Source organism: Chelonoidis abingdonii, chromosome 1 (assembly GCF_003597395.2).
Source record: "Chelonoidis abingdonii isolate Lonesome George chromosome 1, CheloAbing_2.0, whole genome shotgun sequence".
Taxonomy (NCBI): domain Eukaryota; kingdom Metazoa; phylum Chordata; order Testudines; family Testudinidae; genus Chelonoidis; species Chelonoidis abingdonii.
The window spans coordinates 155,981,470-155,998,154 of NC_133769.1; the positions used below are offsets into that span (position 1 = coordinate 155,981,470).

A 16,685-nucleotide genomic window follows, 5' to 3' on the forward strand; every position below is an offset into this window, starting at 1 on the left:
ACATGTCTACTCTCATTGGGATGACCTTTATCATTTATCAGGGCCCAGCAGCTATTCCTTGAAAACCTTCAGAAACATGGTTTTAAGCAAACAAGTGGAAGGGCCAGTTACAGCCCTCACAAAACTCCAGCATCTAAGTTATTGTCCAAGAAAGTCTTTTTATTTCAGAAGAGAGAAGATTAGCACACCTTATTTAAAATAAGATATCTGACTTAGCTTCTGGGTTAGTTCATCTCTTATGTGGATACCCTACACCATTCTTGCTTTGTTTCCAGCCAGTGATTGCAGCAAATCACTATAAAAATATCTTGGTGCAGTTCTTCTTTAATATATTAAACAGCGACCTGATTTTGGGTCCTGAGAAACTGATCATCAGTACATATATCAGACTCCTTGGCACAGAATATAACTTGTCTCATGCTGTGGACTATCAAGAGTGTGCCTCTATTTCCAGCAGATAGAAAGAGTTGGAGTGTGTGTGTAAAGCATTAAACCTTTTGTGCTGTTTAGAAAAGTAGCCTTACTCATGTCCTGGGTAGAAGTGCTAGTGGGAGAGTGGCAGTATAGGTGAAAGAAAGCATAGAGTCAAAATAAAAATCTTAAATCAAACTATACCATAGTCTCTAGCAATAGAAATTCCATGCTTGAACAATAAGTGTAATAGTAATAAGAATATGCTACCAACTACCTGACTGTCAACATGCTGGTAATTGTAGCCTTTCTAATCTTCCTGAGTGTTTCACAAAGGCAGAAAACATGGTGGTAATGGGTGAATTCAATTATTCTCAGTGACTTTGCTTGAGTAATGGATTTGGAAATAAACTTTATATACACTGTAAATAACTGTTTCTTGGAGCAGCCTGTCCTGGAACCCACAAGGGAAGAGGCAACTCTCTTGTGAAGAAGCTAGTTAAACAGAAATTTAAAAGAAATAGTCACAAGGGTGAAATGTGTGCAAGCTGCATGGAGGCTATGTAAAATACCGTAATAGAAACTCAAACTAAATGTAATCCCTAAATAAATTTTTTTTAAAAAGTAAGAGGACCAAAAAAGTGTCAACATGGTAAATGGTGGAGCAAAAAGGCATCCTTTAAAATTGGAAGTTAAATTCTCACAAGAATTCTTTTTTCTGTATATCTTTATTTGACAGTTCTCTAAACTAAATAAGCTATTCTTCCAAAGGACCCTTTTTTTGCCAGAATAACTGCCTCTACGCTAGGAATTTTAGCGGCATAGCTTTGTTTGTTAGCAGTGTGGCTTTTTCACTGACATAACTATGCCAGCAAAACTTAAAGGAAAAACAGATCTAAGTGTCCAGCTGTTGCAGCTGGGAAGAGAACCTTCCAAATGTGATCAGTGTGTAACCAAGATAGACACGTCTCTGGTACAAAACAGTTTTGTAGACTAGGTCTCTGAGTTTGCAGAGTCTGAAATAATAGCTCTGAAGTGTCAACTCCACCATTTATTTCGGTGAGTGCAAACTCAGAAGCCAAGGATGGTATTTCACAGTTGATCAAAGCTTGTAAGAAAAGGAGAGAATATCATATTATGAAGATTCAAACAATTTACCAAGTAATATCCATCATTTTGGTGCATGCCTAGCAGCTGTGGTGAGGAGACAATTCCTTATTGCCATTTGCTGAACACATGCAACAACCTGGATTGAAGCTTCACAAGAGGGTTGCTTAACACATTACCTATCTAAATGTTGCTACGTGCTAGTGATTTTTTTTTTTTTTTTTTTAGTTTTTGCTGCTATTGTAAACTTGAAAGTGTGTTCTATTTCAGTGTTAAATAATAAAATAACTTTTCCAACAAGAATTTCAGACCTTTCCTAACTTCTAATTATCATTCCTTAAAATAAAAATAAGGACATATTTTAAAATATTTTATAATTTTAATTGTGAGTAGGCATTTAACACATGCTGGAGTTGAAGGTGGAGGATTAATTGGGTTTCATTTTCTGAAGGGAAGCATAAGCTTTAAAAAGTTAGGAAATCCTCACCTAAACCTTTCATGGAATGATCCTCTCTAGAGAGTCAGATAAATATTGACTGTGAATACTAAGGAACCTTGTCCATGCTTGGCACCTTAGCTGCTGTTACCAAGGATGCTGATTTTTCATTATTCTAAAACAGTTATCCTGTCCCTGCATTTTTTTATTTCCTAATTGTGTATAAAGAGGACTGAAAAGGGTCTTTCTCAAAATTCATGCAGTATGTAATCTGGAAAATTCTATAATTAGAGATTTGGTGTTAATGATGATCCAATAAGAGACAGTGAAAGTTAATCTATCACATTATCCATCATGAATAAGCAAAAAAAACAAACAAACCACACACTCAATTTTTAAACAATCCCCATTAGTGATGGGAGCATCTGACTACTCCAGACGCAACTGGAACCATCACACTCATTTCATACACAACAGTGAAAAGCCATCCTAGAGAAGACCACTGATGACCTAGCCATTTACCAGTTCCCTCAGCTATGCACAGGTGCAAATTGCAGATCTTGTGAGCTTACTCTCTACAGACTTCTGCTTTGTTGTTTGCTGATGAAAATCATATAAGTACTGAAAACCATCTAACTTCCCATTGAATTGTTTAAAATATTGCAGTGTGAACAAGGCCTAACATATATGCAGAATTAGACAAAAATTAACTTGGGCACCTAAGTCACTTAAATGCTTTTGAAAATTTTATGCCATGTCTAGATTGAAGTCTGGATTTTCCACCTTGCTTAATGTTGGTGTTGCATTGCTCAGACAACTTTTGGTAGGTGTCCTTTGTTATGTATCTTCAAATTTTTTTTGGAACAATTTACCAATGATAGTGGTAGATTCTCCATCACTGACAATTTTTAAAACAAGATTAGATGTTTTTTCTAAAGATCTACTCTAGGAATTCTTTTGGGGAAGTCCAATGGCCTGTGTGTTATACAGGAGGTCAGACTATATAATCACAATGGCCCCTTGTGGCCTCGGAATCTGTCACTTCAAAAATAGTCATTTTATGATAGTTATTCTCAGCTTGGTTGACTGACTTAATGTATTGCAAAATTATTTTTAAAAGCTATGTAAATAAGGAAGATTTTTTTTCAGTTCTTTGGAGGGGAGGAAGGGGATTCTCCCAGCTATATATTTTTTCCATTAGCCTGCAGTTAGAGATGCTGTTAATCATCTGTTATAAAAGTGAGAGGAGGAGGAGCAATCTTTCACAACTTTTTTTCCTAGCCAGAGTTTTTACCTATCCCTGTCATTCAATTGATGATCCTGGAGGCTGTGACACAAACTGTCACCCAAGGTAGCAGAGGGCTTATAGCTCTCCTAAATGGGACTAAGAATGCATTACTAGGGTTCACTGGGTCATCAGATCTTAAAATTTGCCATATTTGTAACTCAGGGAAGTGATTAAAAATCAGGAATTTACCTTTATTTTTCCTTAAGATTGACTAGACAGCTGTGATGGGGAATTGACCCCTCCTTGTCTTTCTGAGCAGAGAGGTCCATGTGTGGAAAAACAAATTCCGCAAAACACAAAATTCTGAAAGGCAATATATTTCCTACTGAACAAAATGACTTCTCTTCATTAAAATGTAGATATTATAGGTAGTATGGGTGGTTTCCACAAGTTTTTCAGAGATTGAACACTGAAAGAGGAAAAGCTTCACTCCAAGCTTAAATCTGTAAAACTCAACTGAAATTGCTAGGATCTAAGAAAATTTGGGTAGCTTGGAGGATAAAAACAAGAGCTCTTGTAAGAACAGTGGGTCTCCATGAAGAAGAGGAAGGAATGAAGTTGCTTTTTCGTAATTTAAGCAAATATGATATTGTTGGGTGGGGTTTCTTTTTTTTTAAAAAAAGATGAATGAATCCACTACAGCGCCTTCTTGAAATCACATGATCAAACCACCAAGAGCAACAATAAAATTCTCCATCCTTCCAAAATCTTAAAATTAGCCAGGGAAGAAAACTTTAATTACAAAAGGAGAAACTTTTCAGACAAAAAGATATGGTATCATGCCTTGTGTTGGAATCAGTTTAAACTCTTTAATAATGACATTTCTGCAGCTTATGGAAAATCAAGATGGATTTAAGCAATGAATGTGTGCTCTTCATTAACAGAGGCTAGATAAGAAGATCACAAATGAGCTCTGAAAAGCATCAGTGTCTCCTTTATTTTCTTACTTTAAAATATTTTTATACAGCATCTAGCTACTACAAGTGTGTACATTTATTTGTTACAATATTTTTAAACATTATTTAAATAAGGCAACTGTTTTTTGAGAAGGGGAAAAAGTGATTGTTCAGTATCTAATTGTATCAATATCTAAGGGCTACTCTACTTGTATTGGCATAGCTATGTTTCTCGGGGTGTGTGAAAAATCCCTATGCCAACCTAACCTCTGGTGTAGATAGTGCCAGGTTGATGGAAGAGTTCTTTCATTGACCTAGCTACCAGCTCTCAGGCAGGTGGGTTATCTGCCTTCACCAGAGAACCCATCCCATTGGTATAGGTAGTTGGTTTAAGTGTAGGCATGCCCATTTAAAATGTTGTTAAATCATGTTGATGGAGGTTTTTTCCTCTTAAAGGTTTTGGGAAATAAGGAAAAAATTTACCTCTTCTAGATTTTACCACATAATGCAGATAAACAGGATTTATGCAATAGTCTAATTGAATGTTAATCTATCTAATAATCCAGGAAAGGGGTAGGGAAAAAGAGATACCCAGCTATCTTTTAAAAAAAAAAAAAAAAAAAAATTGCATCCAGATACTGCAAGTATACAAGAACCTCATCTTCCTAGAGGACCGTAAACTGGGCTGAAAAAAGGTGAGACTGGAAATCTGTGTATTCTCTTTTATAAGAGGGGAAAATACCAAAAGGGGCTCCTTTCCTTACCAGTTCAAGTAATGCAGGTCTTATCTAATAGTGAGTATAGAAACATACCTTAGGCAACTGTTGATGATCTAGACATTTCCCTTTATAAATCTATGTAAACCCAATTTAAAAAATGCAACATAGTTAACATATAGCTGAATCTTGCCTTGCATTTCAAAAGCATTTCATTTACAATAGTGGATTTTAGTTAGTCTGATTTTAAAAAAAAAAAGAAAAAAGTACATTGGCTTTGGGGAACATGTTAATAGAAGACTCAAAAGCAATCACTATAATGTAGTTAGTGAGTATGTAGAGAGAGCTACATCTTGGGGAGAGAGAACTTGACTCTTTTTTGTTTGCGTAATCAGTGCTCATTCTCTGAAACTGAACCATTCCAGGACTGTGAAAAGGTAAGGTAATCTATATAAGATTTGTGAAGTTGGTATCAGCAGTATTATTGTAACAAATCATGCCCCTGTTTGGGGTATTTTACAGAATGTAAAGGAGGAAAAATAAGGCAAGCACTGGACATTGAATGATAGTGGGTTTTTTTTTTTCTTTTCTTTGTACAGTACTTAGTACAGTGAGAGTCCTGGTCCATGAGTAGGGCTCCTAGCCATTACAATGATACAAATAAAAATGATATTCTGTTATAGAACTAGAATCATCACAATGTTTAAAAAAAGATACACTCAAACATATAAAAATGAATTAGGTGGAAGATACAAGTGATGCTGCTCCTTGTGAAACAGCTTAAGCAGTAATCTGAGGAAGGTTGTTTGATATAGCTAATAATTTTAAAGAAAAAACAAATGGAAATAATTATTTTGCAAAATTGGAAGCTCTTCACAAAGATATGCTAAATCCAAAAGCAGTACAGAGCATGTATAAAATTTAAAGCGGTAATTTATTATACTACTGAGTGAAAAGATAGTATCAAATAAAGTTAGCTAAAATAACCTTTTTATGATAGGGTGAGACAACTAATAACATTCTGGATTTTTGTCTGAGAAGGAGAGCTCATAAGAAGGTAATTTGTCAAAACAGGAGGGGGGGGGGATGAGAGATTTTTAGATAGTTAAATCATCTTTTTGAGGACTTCTATCCCATTTTTATATGTCACAATCCTACAGTGTTGGCAAAATTAATATTTACCTCCCACACCATATCCCCTAAAAACCACCTCTGTCATTTTTAGCAGAAGATTATTCAATTAAATTAGAAAACCCCATATCTAGAGCCAAGATTTAAAGTGCTATGAATGAACACCTTAAAGCTTTAGAAGACCCCAGGACTGGATGGCTATAAAGCCAGCCTGTGATGTATGTTCAATTGCATCCCTTCAATCGGTTGAAGAAACAGGAATTTGTTCTTTTTATCTGTTGATGCAGAGAAGACCTTGAGCTGAGTTGAGTGACCATTTTTAATAGCTTGATTTGCACAAAATGTCCAGTTTTACAAAACAAGTGAATGCCTTATACTAAACTCAGAAAGCTAGTATTCTAGTAAGTGAATCCCTTAAAAGAGGAGCAAAACGAGAATGTCCAAGTTCACTATTTTTATTTGCTCTAGTTACAAAACAGCTGTCTGGACTTACTACAAATGTTACAGGACCCAAAACTAAAACCATAGAAGAAAAACATCTTCTGTGCAGATGGCATTTTATTATATCTTACATAACCCTTATCTTCAGTACTTGTACCTCTCCAGGGACTTGCTAGCTTTAGTCATGTCTTAGGTTTTAAGATATGAGGCAAAACACAATGTTTTTGTCTATCAATGTGAAGAAAGAAACTATAGTGAAAATCATAACTTGCTCTCATTTCTCATTGGCCTCTACAAAAATAAAACACTTAGTTATGTATCACTGACACAGTAGACACACTTTATAAGATTAACTTCCCTGTTCTGCAAAAATTCCAGGAGGAAGTCAAAATCTGGAATGAACTTCATATGAATTGTTTAGGAAGATGATGTGCTACACGTGTTAACTGGCTGCCTTGTGTCTTTTATTTTTTCTGTGTGCTACAAATAAAAACACTTGGAAATATTGAGGGGGTGGAGGGTGTCAGGAATGTTGCTTGTTTAGGGTTGCCAACCCTCTAGAATTGTTCTGGAATTTCCAGGAATTAAAGATTAATCTGATTAAAGATTGTCATGTGGTGATACCTCCAGGAATACGTTCAACCAAAATTGACAACCCTGTGCTTAATTCTTGCAAGCCTTTAAAAACTCTCACCTTAAATAGATAATTCTATGGTACACTCAGAAGAAATTTGGTTATGGAGGAGTACAGGGAGATTTAAATTGGAGAATAAGGAATATAAACATACACATACTTTTAATCATTGGCCAGGCTTCCAAAACTCTGTGTACAACTTGATAGTATTTTTCTGTTTTGGATGCAACAGAAGACTTTTGAACACCACATCCAATCAATTCCAAAATTTAGGGGAATGTTATACATATCAGTTGGTAGAACTCTGTTTATTTTGGTGACAATCTAAACATGAAGAGGAAAACGGGGGATACATGGATCCTCTGGCATCTGGTTAGTCGTCCAAGCAACTTCCGTCAGGTAATCCTCTAAAGATGAAAGAAATGGTTGATAGCATCTACTAACATTCTTGCACAACAGTGCCCCATCCTTCCAGTAGAATTTAAGATGTCGATACCCTGAATAACTTATCTGACAGACAAGACGAAAAGAGATAATGATGGGGGTGGTACATTTCACCCACCACCACTCCGGTCCCTCGCTCATCAGACTCCTTATCTCAATCTACTTCTTTCCCTCCCTTATGTGTTCAAATCTGATGGCTTCCTCCTTCAGGCAGCCTAGCTGCCAGCTGGGATTGGGGGAGGGGATGGGTCATTGAGAGCATAGGATATACATGCTCCCTGCTTTCAGTTCCAGTGCTTGCTCCACCCTGGCCTGGAGCAGGCATTACACGGAAAGTTCTTCTGAGCCCCTGTAGGCTTTGGCTGGAATGATCACTCACTCTGCGGAGATGGCACAGGCACCATGTGACCAAGCACAGAAGCTGTGAGGGGATCGAGCATGCACAGTGAGGATGGACTCTTCAGAGTTTTTAAAAGTTAAAATAGAAGTCTCTAATGAGCACGTGTGAGCTGCCATTTTTCAAAAGCTCATAACTTGGCTAGATATGTACAGATTTTTGAAGATGACATCTCTGACACAAAGGCCAAAGCCAAGACCATGTGAAATTTCAAGTCCCTGCTTCAAAGCATGGGGTGCTGGAGCTGTTCAAAAAAAAGTCTCTCATATTTCTTTAACAACAAAACAATAACTATTTTTCCTAGCCTTGTTCTCTGACATGGCTAAACCATTTTGCCTGAAAAATTTCCAGAGGCAGAGAGCTGGCATGGAAAATTTCAGCCCAGACCGTTTAGGCTTTTCAAAGTGATTCTTAAGCCAGTGATTCTCAAAGCCAGTTTGCCACTTGTTCAGGGAAAGCTCCTGGCGGGCCGGGCCGGTTTGTTTACCTGCTGCATCTGCAAGTTTGGCTGATCACGGCTCCCACTGGCCGCGGTTTGCTGCTCCAGGCCAATGGGGGCTGTGGGAAGCAGCACAGGCCGAGGGATGTGCTGGCTGCCCTTCCCGCAGCCCCCATTGGCCTAGAGCGGCGAACTGTGGCCAGTGGGAGCCGCGATCAGCCAAACTTGCAGACACAGCAGGTAAACAAACCGGCCCGGCCCCACAGGGGCTTTAAATAACAAGCAGCAGACCATTTTTGAGAACCACTATTGTAAGCAACTGAAAACATGGTCTTACATTTGGAAGTGTGGGGCAACCTTAATAGCAGGCTGTGATACTATCCCTTTAATATGGACCCAACCACAGAATTCTTGATAGAAAGTATTTAAATATTTTTAAAATGTAATTGTGCTGAGAGAGATTAAGTTCTCTCAAGAAATAGTCATGGGAATAGACAGTACCAAAGTAGGGAATGCAAAACTTAGGCCATGTCTACACTACAAAGTTAAGTCGACTTCATGTAAGTCGACATCGAGCCTCCGATTTAAGCAAGTCAATCATACGTGTCCACACTACGCTCATTGTGTCGGCAGAGTGCATCCTCACTAGCAGAGATTGTATTGACGCATGGAGCACTGCACTGTGGGTAGCCATCCCACAGTGCACATAACGGAATGGAATTTTGGGTTGGGATTGCAATGTCTTATGGGACCAAAATGTTGGCACAAATGGTTATGGGAAATGGCGTTAGCCTCCCGTGATGCACTTACCTCCCTCCCGCCCTCCCTCCTTGAAATCAGCATCAAACAAACCAAGCCTTTTTCATGCCTTTTTTCGTAATCCTGGGTTACCCATGCAGACGCCATATCATAATAAGCATGGACCCCACTCAGCTGTACACTGTTGTTGTGAGCATTACAAACACCTTGTGCCTAATCCTGCACTATTTACACAGCTAATACAGGAGCCGCTGCATGGAACAATGTGATGCCACGCAAGCAGCCCTGGTGGAAGACCTAGAGCAGAACAAATCAGAGTTGCTGGCGACAGTCATGCATCACCTTGACATGGATGAGTGCCGTTTTTGGGCCTTGGAAGCAAGCATTGATTGGTGGGACCGTGTCATTACGCAACTATGGGATGATGAACAGTGGCTGCAGAATTTTCAAGTGCGTAAGGCCACTCTCCAGGAACTGTGTGAAGAGCTTTCCCCAGCCCTGAAGTGCAGCAATACTAAAATGAGAGCTGCTCTGACAGTGGAGAAGCAAGTAGCAATAGCTCTGTGGAGGCTTCCCATGCCACACTACTACTGGTCAGTGGGCCATCAATTTGGAGTGGGTAAATCTCCCACAGGATCTGTTATGATCCAAGTTTATAGGGCCATCAACAGACTTCTGCTAAGAAGAGTAGTGACTCCTGGGCAACGTGCAGGACATAGTGGATGGTTTTGCCATGATGGGGTTCCCTAACGGCAGTGGGTCGATAGAACACACATCCCTATTGTAGCACCAGACCACCTTGCCAAAGAGTATAAAAACCAAAAGGAGTACTTCTCAATGGTGTTGCAAGCACTGGTGGATCACCAGCGCTGTTTCACCGACATCAACGTGAGATGGTTGGGAAAAGGTGCATGACGTGCGCATCCTTAGGGAAACAGGTCTGTGCAGAGAGTTACAAGCAGGGACTTTCTTTCCAGGCTGCAAAATAACCATTGGTGATGTTGAAATGCCAATTGTGATCCTCGGAGATCCAGCTTACCCCTTGCTCCCATGGCTCATGAAGCCGTACACAGGCAGCCTGAACAGCAGTAAGGACTGGTTCAGCCATAGGCTGAGCAAGTGCAGAATGGTGGTGAAATGTGCCTTTGGACGTTTAAAAGGTCACTGGTGTTGTTTGCTTATTAGGTTAGACGTCAATGAAAGCGATACCCCATTGTTATTGCTGCCTGCTTTGTGCTCCATAATATCTGTGAAACAAAGGGAGAAAAGTTTCTGGTGGGAGGGAGGGGGTTGAGGCAAGATTGGCTGCTCAGAATTGGCTGCCAGACTGACTCCAGGGCAGTAAGAAGAGCGCATCGAGGGGATCTGCGTCTCTGTGAGGCTTTGAAAACGGGTTTACTCTGGCTCATTGCTGAGTATGGCTCATTGCTTATCAGTGTTGTACCTTACCAAACTGTCCCCTCCAGTGCATTTCTCCCCTGTAAACTCCACCCCCCAACACTGTGTATTGAGCAACTAAAGAGCCTTTCCTCCTCAATCCATGAAGTTTTATTATGCACACAAACACAGAGACACAGCAAAGAAAAGTAAGATAACCGGGAGCAAAAGGGCTGATAAAACTGGGGGGGGAGAAACAAGGAAAACTTGCTTACAGATGCACTGCAATAACAATCAAAGGTGTGGGAATGGGTGCCTTCTGGTCCTTGTACCCTTCCCTGGTGTTAAGTGCAAGGGATACCGAATTCCCCCTCCCCCATGGGATGTTTGGGGGAGGAGGATGTAGAACTGGGCGATGATGGCGGCAGCAGGTTCAGCATAGGCTGCAGAGGGATTCTAACTGCCTTTCCTGAACCTCAACCAGATGCCTCAACATGTCTGATTGCTCCTTCGCAATACACAACATCTCTTCCTGCATGGCATGCTCTTGTTCCCTGCATGCTCTCCTGTCCTCCCTGTTCATGCCCATGTCCATTTTCTCAGACAGTGTGATCCTCTATGCTCTGAGCTCTGTCTTGTCACTCTTGTGTACATTAACTCATTGAACATATCCTCCTGAGTCTCATTTTTCTGCCTTCTAATCTGGGAAAGTCCCTGTCCCAGTGTGGAGGATGTGCCGACGGACAAGGTTTCAGCTGCAAGGAATACAGAGCACAAGGGTAGCATTGACAGTGTTTCTGGCAAGGTTAATACTTTTTATTTAAAAAAACAAAACACTCCTCAGTACACCTCACTGCAAGCCACAACATAATCACAACTGCTGGCTGTTGCAAGAGACGGTTTACTGCTCCAGATGGTGAGTAAGGCCATGAGGCATGGCCAAGAGGTCTTGTGCCAAGAGATTTTGTGAAGACATCCTTGGGATCACAGGTTCGAACTTTAGAAAAGCTTCCTTGCCCCTAGCAACATGGATGGTCCTTGAGGACAGGCACCAGTGTAAAGCCTCCCCCAAATAGTTTGTTTTTGACAAAAGCGGCACTGAGTTTGGGGGGGAGGGAGACAAAGAGGAAGCTGCCACCCCCGCCCATCCTCCTCTTTTTTTTTTTTTTTTTTTTTCCAATGCAGCTTGCGATGCACGGTGTTCTCTTCCAACCACGCATTTTTGGGAAAGCGTGGTTGTGTGACCTGGATTTCGTCAAACAGGACGGATTGCTTGTTGAATTGTTTGCAGTTTAAGGGCTAGCATTCAAAACTTCCCCCATTTCCCATAGGTAATCCTATGCGATATCACTCTCCTAAGGGTAACAGAGGCAACAGGGGAGCAGATGCTCAAGCATGTACAGACCTGGTCCTTATGCTGCAATGCTGTGTGCTGCAATGATGCCAGCTGAGTTAATACTGGAGTGGTGTGGGAGAGTGTCCCCACCATGGTGGATGAAATAAGGCAGCCCTTCCAAGAAACGTTCTGCAAAGGGTTGCAGAGTACCTTCATGAAAGCTTCCTAGAGTTCTCCATGGAGGATTCCAGGGTCATTCCCATGCACATAAACAGTCTTTTTCAGTGAGCACCCTCTGCGTAGCTGGAGTGGCCACTGATGCCCATGACACATACTTTTTTGTTCTGATTAAACATAAAAAAATAATAGCATGTAATAAAAGCATGATGGGAAATGTGGACTCAGCAGAAATGCTTTCCCCTGCATCATGCTCCGCTGCCAGCTGGTCCTGTGAAGGGATGGACTCAAGGGTTAAAACGGTTCTTGGCTGTCAGGAAGAAAGGATGCTCCCTTTGCCTGCCTCACATTCTCCTCCTCCTTCTCCTCTTCCTCATGAACAATGTCCTCGTTGTTGCTTGAGGACACTGGTATCCATGGAGCGTTTTGGGGTAGTGGTGTCATCACCACTGAGAATTGCATGCAGCGCCTCATAAAGTGTCATGTTTGTGGGGCAGAACCAAAATGATTGTCCGCCTTCTGTGTACCTTGCTAATGTGCAGTGGAGTTGAAAGTGCTCTCCAGAGCGGTCACAGTGGAGCACTGTGAGACATCTCCTGGAGATCAATTCATTCATATTACACAATGCAGTGTTTACACTGTCCTCATGTCAACCCATGGATGTCAAATCAAGTGCTACACCTCTCATGGAGGTGGAGTACAGAAGTCGACTTTACAGCCACTTAGGTTGGCGGAAGGGACTCGGTAGTGTAGACATATACGTTATTAGATTGAGTTAACCTGGCTTGTGCCGACCTAAATTTGTAGTGTAGACCAGGCCTTAGAAAAAACATTAATATTAAGGAAATACCCTCAGACTTCCAAACTCTTACTCTGTGTCTACGCTGCAATAAACCATCTGCAGCTAGCTCATGTCAGCCTACTTGGGCTCACAGGTCTTGGACTGCAGGGCTATAAAATTGCTTTGTAGACGTTCAGGCTTGGGCTAGAGCCTAGGCTATCGGATCTTGGAGCCGAGCCTTGGCTTCAGCCTGAGCCCAATTGTCTACACTGCAGTTTTATAGCTCAGCAGTCCAAGCCATGCAAGCCAGAGTCATCTGACATGGGCCAGCCACAAGTGCTTATATAATTAAAACATTTTTCAACTTCTGTAGACGAATTTTAAAGCTGGGTGGATTCTTCTCAAATTATGGGCAGAATGTTCTCAAGAAGAATCTTGATGACAAGAAGAAATCATATGATCAATGGAGAAGGGGAAGCTAGAGGAGGTATTCAAAGAGGGCGTGACATGCTCAGATATTTGGGATAGGAAAGTCATTTGATGGCTGTATTTTAGATGGGCTGGAGTTGGCTAATGTATAATACCAATTGGGATATGGTGACACTGTGGAAACTTAATTTAGAGGTGATTAAGGATGCAATTTTATGAAGCTCTGAGCAGCATCAAGTTTGACTGAGGAGTTGAAGGTGTATGGAATTTTGCAGAATTGGATCTTAAGTATCTCCAACTAGACATGATCTCAGGTTGTTTTTTTTCTTTCCTCCACAGGCTGGTGATATTCCCTGTATCCATCTCATGCTCAGGGAAGGGGTGTAGAGATGTACAACTTTCAGAGCTAGAATATATTTTTCTTGTGGTCTTGATAAGTATAGGTCTCTTGTGAGTCATCTATTTAGGACATAAGAGGCTTAGAGTCTGAACTTAATTTCTGTGTGCAGTAAATACAGTGCCTCTGTATCAGAGCGGTAGCCCTGTTAGTCTGTATCCACAAAAACAACGAGGAGTCCAGTGGCACCTTAAAGACTAACAGATTTATTTGGGCATAAGCTTCCGTGGGTAAAAAAAAAAACCATTTCAGATTTTTTTTTTTTTTTTTTTTTTTTTTACAGTGCATCTGTATGCCTACCCTCAATTCTCTCACATATACAGTTCTAAACTTTGGCGCTCTTTAGATGGCTGACTTTTAGACTGTATGCAATCTTCTTACTTGTAACATCAGTATCATCAGGGTCAAGTTACAGAAACTTCAAACGTTGCCTGGTGTCCAAATTTAATATAACTTTTTTTTTTTCTTTCCTCCTGTATAGTAACAAAAAAAGTTAAACCTAAGAAGTCTGCCAGTGGAACCTGATGTGTCTGGATCAGAAACTGATGTGAGGTGAAGCTGGAGGAGTCTGAGAATTCATGTGAAGAATTCCAGCTACAGGTTGGTGGGTGAAAGGATGTTAGCACAACCCAAAGGTCTACTGGATACCATACCCAGTTGATAATATGAGATACCGTGTTCTGGGCTTCACACATTGCTTTCTAAATCCATCTCAAATACCCTTTTGTAGCATGCTCCTTTCTCCTTTAGAGGCCGCTTTTTTGACTAATATAAAAAAGGGGATGAAGCCCAACAAAAGAGTGTAAAGTAACCAAATATAGGGATAGAGGTCAGCAAGGTATTTAAGCATGTGCCAAATTCTGAAGCAGAGGGACTGTTCATCTGCTTAAGTATCTTGCTCATTTGGGGCCATCATGCAGCAGGTAAGGGATTTTTCTCACCTACTAGGAAAATGACAAGATAAAAAGACAGTTAAAAGGTTGTTTTTCTTATTTTAAGTGAAATGATTTAAATAAATTTAGTTGACTTTTCAGTATTTTTTCAGTTGACATTTTTGCATGTCCTTCTACTTCGTCAGTACATACCTGTTTGGTGTTTCACTTTGATATCTAGTTTGTTTCACTTTATGAGTTTCCATGCTCTAACCATATGTTGATTGAGACATGGAAACTTCAGAAGTTTAAATTAATTTAAATGTTTTCACATTACAACCTATTCACTCCTCCTGCCGATACTCTGCCCTTCCCCAAGTGCAGACCCCTGAACTGTGTAGAGAATTCAGGGGTCTGCACTTCATCTGGTTCAGGGGGAGCAATGCTGTGAAGATGGTTGATCCCACCTTCAACAGTGTATATCAAGGGGAAACATGGTCGGGCCCATTATTGTATTTGGTTGTTTTTAACACCCAGGTCACCTAGATTCCTTGCACAGTAATTTTTTTCATAGTCAAGGAATTTTGAAAAGTCCTATTCAGATAATGAAACTGACTGATCATGACTGATTCTGCAGCTGTGATTCTGTGAGTAGACAGTTGGGTTTGTGTTGGTTCTTTTGAAGGAGACGTAGAAGATTTACTGCTGTTGAATCCACAAATGTTCATCACACAACTCTCTCACTATATGGAGCAGAGTACTGTTTTCCTGTATGTTGGTATGTGTGTATTACATTTCTTCATAGTGATCCTTCAAGCTAACTAAGGGCTTGTTTTTGCAGAACCTGTAATCAAAATAGCTAAACTGGTTGTAAGCCACACCTTTTGGTTATTTTGGTGCAAGTCTACATGTAGACGCCCTTATTTCAAATTGAGTCGCAAATTTCGATTTATGTCAATAAAAAATTGACTTAACTACAAATGGTTATATTGGTTCTAGTTTGTGCATAGAAAAGTGGGTGACCAGAGGTCTGGGGAAGTCCCCTAGCCTGTTTTTTTAGAATTGAATTAAATGTAAATAGAGTCTAGGTACTGGAAGCTAACTGATAGCTAAGAATTATTTTAATTAATGTCAATATTAATTGATAATGTAGTTTTGAATACTTTTTGACATCTCCACTTCATTTACAGGTCACTGGAAACATCCCTCCATACAAACACCGTAACCTACATAAAACATATTTAAATTTTTAGGATAAAGAATGTTACAAAAAAATCTGTAAGGAATAATCTTCCTGCTGTCATCTACAGCACATTCCACATTATGTACAATCTCTAAAACGGGTCGGCAACCTATAGCACGCGTGCCAAAGACAGCATGCGAGCCAATTTTTAATGGCATGCTGCTGCAGCGGGCTAAGCGAACTGGTGGCGTAAGATCAACATTTTAATTTAATTTTAAATGAAGCTGTTTAAACATTTTGAAAACCTTGTTTCTTTTACAATACAACACTAGTTTATATAATATGTAGACTTATAGAGAGAGACCTTCTAAAAAACGTTAAAATGTATTACTAGCACACAAAACCTTAAATTAAAGTGAATAAACGAAGACTTGGCACAACATTTCTTAAAGGTTGCCGACCCCTGCTCTAAAATCTTTTTTCTCCATAATGGCATGTGCGCACACGCACACATATATATATGTGCGCCATTATGGAGAGGAAAGATTTAGGGTTGTACATAATGTATATAAATAAAATAGCCATCATTAGCATAACTTCATCTTCAAATTCATGTAACCATACTATCATGTCGCCTTAACATTTTTAATGGTCTTAGTACAAACTGCACAGGTTGTATTCACTCTTTGGAATGGTTATATGTAAAGTCATGTTGTGCATTGGGAAATGTAGTCATATTTTAACTTTGTTTTTACTGACTTTGATGTTTTTGAGAACATGGTATACTATTTGTAGCAACCTTAACTGTATACTGATGTAGGGTTTGTTTGTTTTTTTTGTCTAATTATACTAGGGCTCAGCTCTGAATAGTTGCCACAGTAATGCTCAAAAGGAGTCCGGCACTTAGTCAGTAGACTAAACCAAGAAACATTGATAAAAGTGCTTTTATATATCATCTGTACAAAAACAAGAGCTGACAAGAAAAACCACATTGCCACTGATATACTTTTTATTTAATAAAATATTCTCAATCT

The 16,685-nt window shown here is 39.9% G+C and overlaps 1 protein-coding gene across 4 annotated transcripts in view; it reads left to right on the plus strand.

Annotated features, from left to right (window-relative positions):
- USF3 (upstream transcription factor family member 3) overlaps nt 1–16,685 on the plus strand; it is an 82,711-nt gene that overhangs the window by 22,405 nt on the left and 43,621 nt on the right. For 2 of the 4 annotated variants that reach the window (XM_032773606.2, XM_075071723.1), the window contains exons 2-3: nt 14,078–14,200; nt 15,154–15,246. In XM_032773606.2, the coding sequence (XP_032629497.1) occupies nt 15,241–15,246 (6 nt within the window). In that variant the 5' untranslated portion in view covers nt 14,078–14,200; nt 15,154–15,240. The remainder of the gene's footprint in view (nt 1–14,077; nt 14,201–15,153; nt 15,247–16,685) is intronic. The other 2 variants (XM_032773607.2, XM_032773608.2) reach the window with 2 other exon arrangements.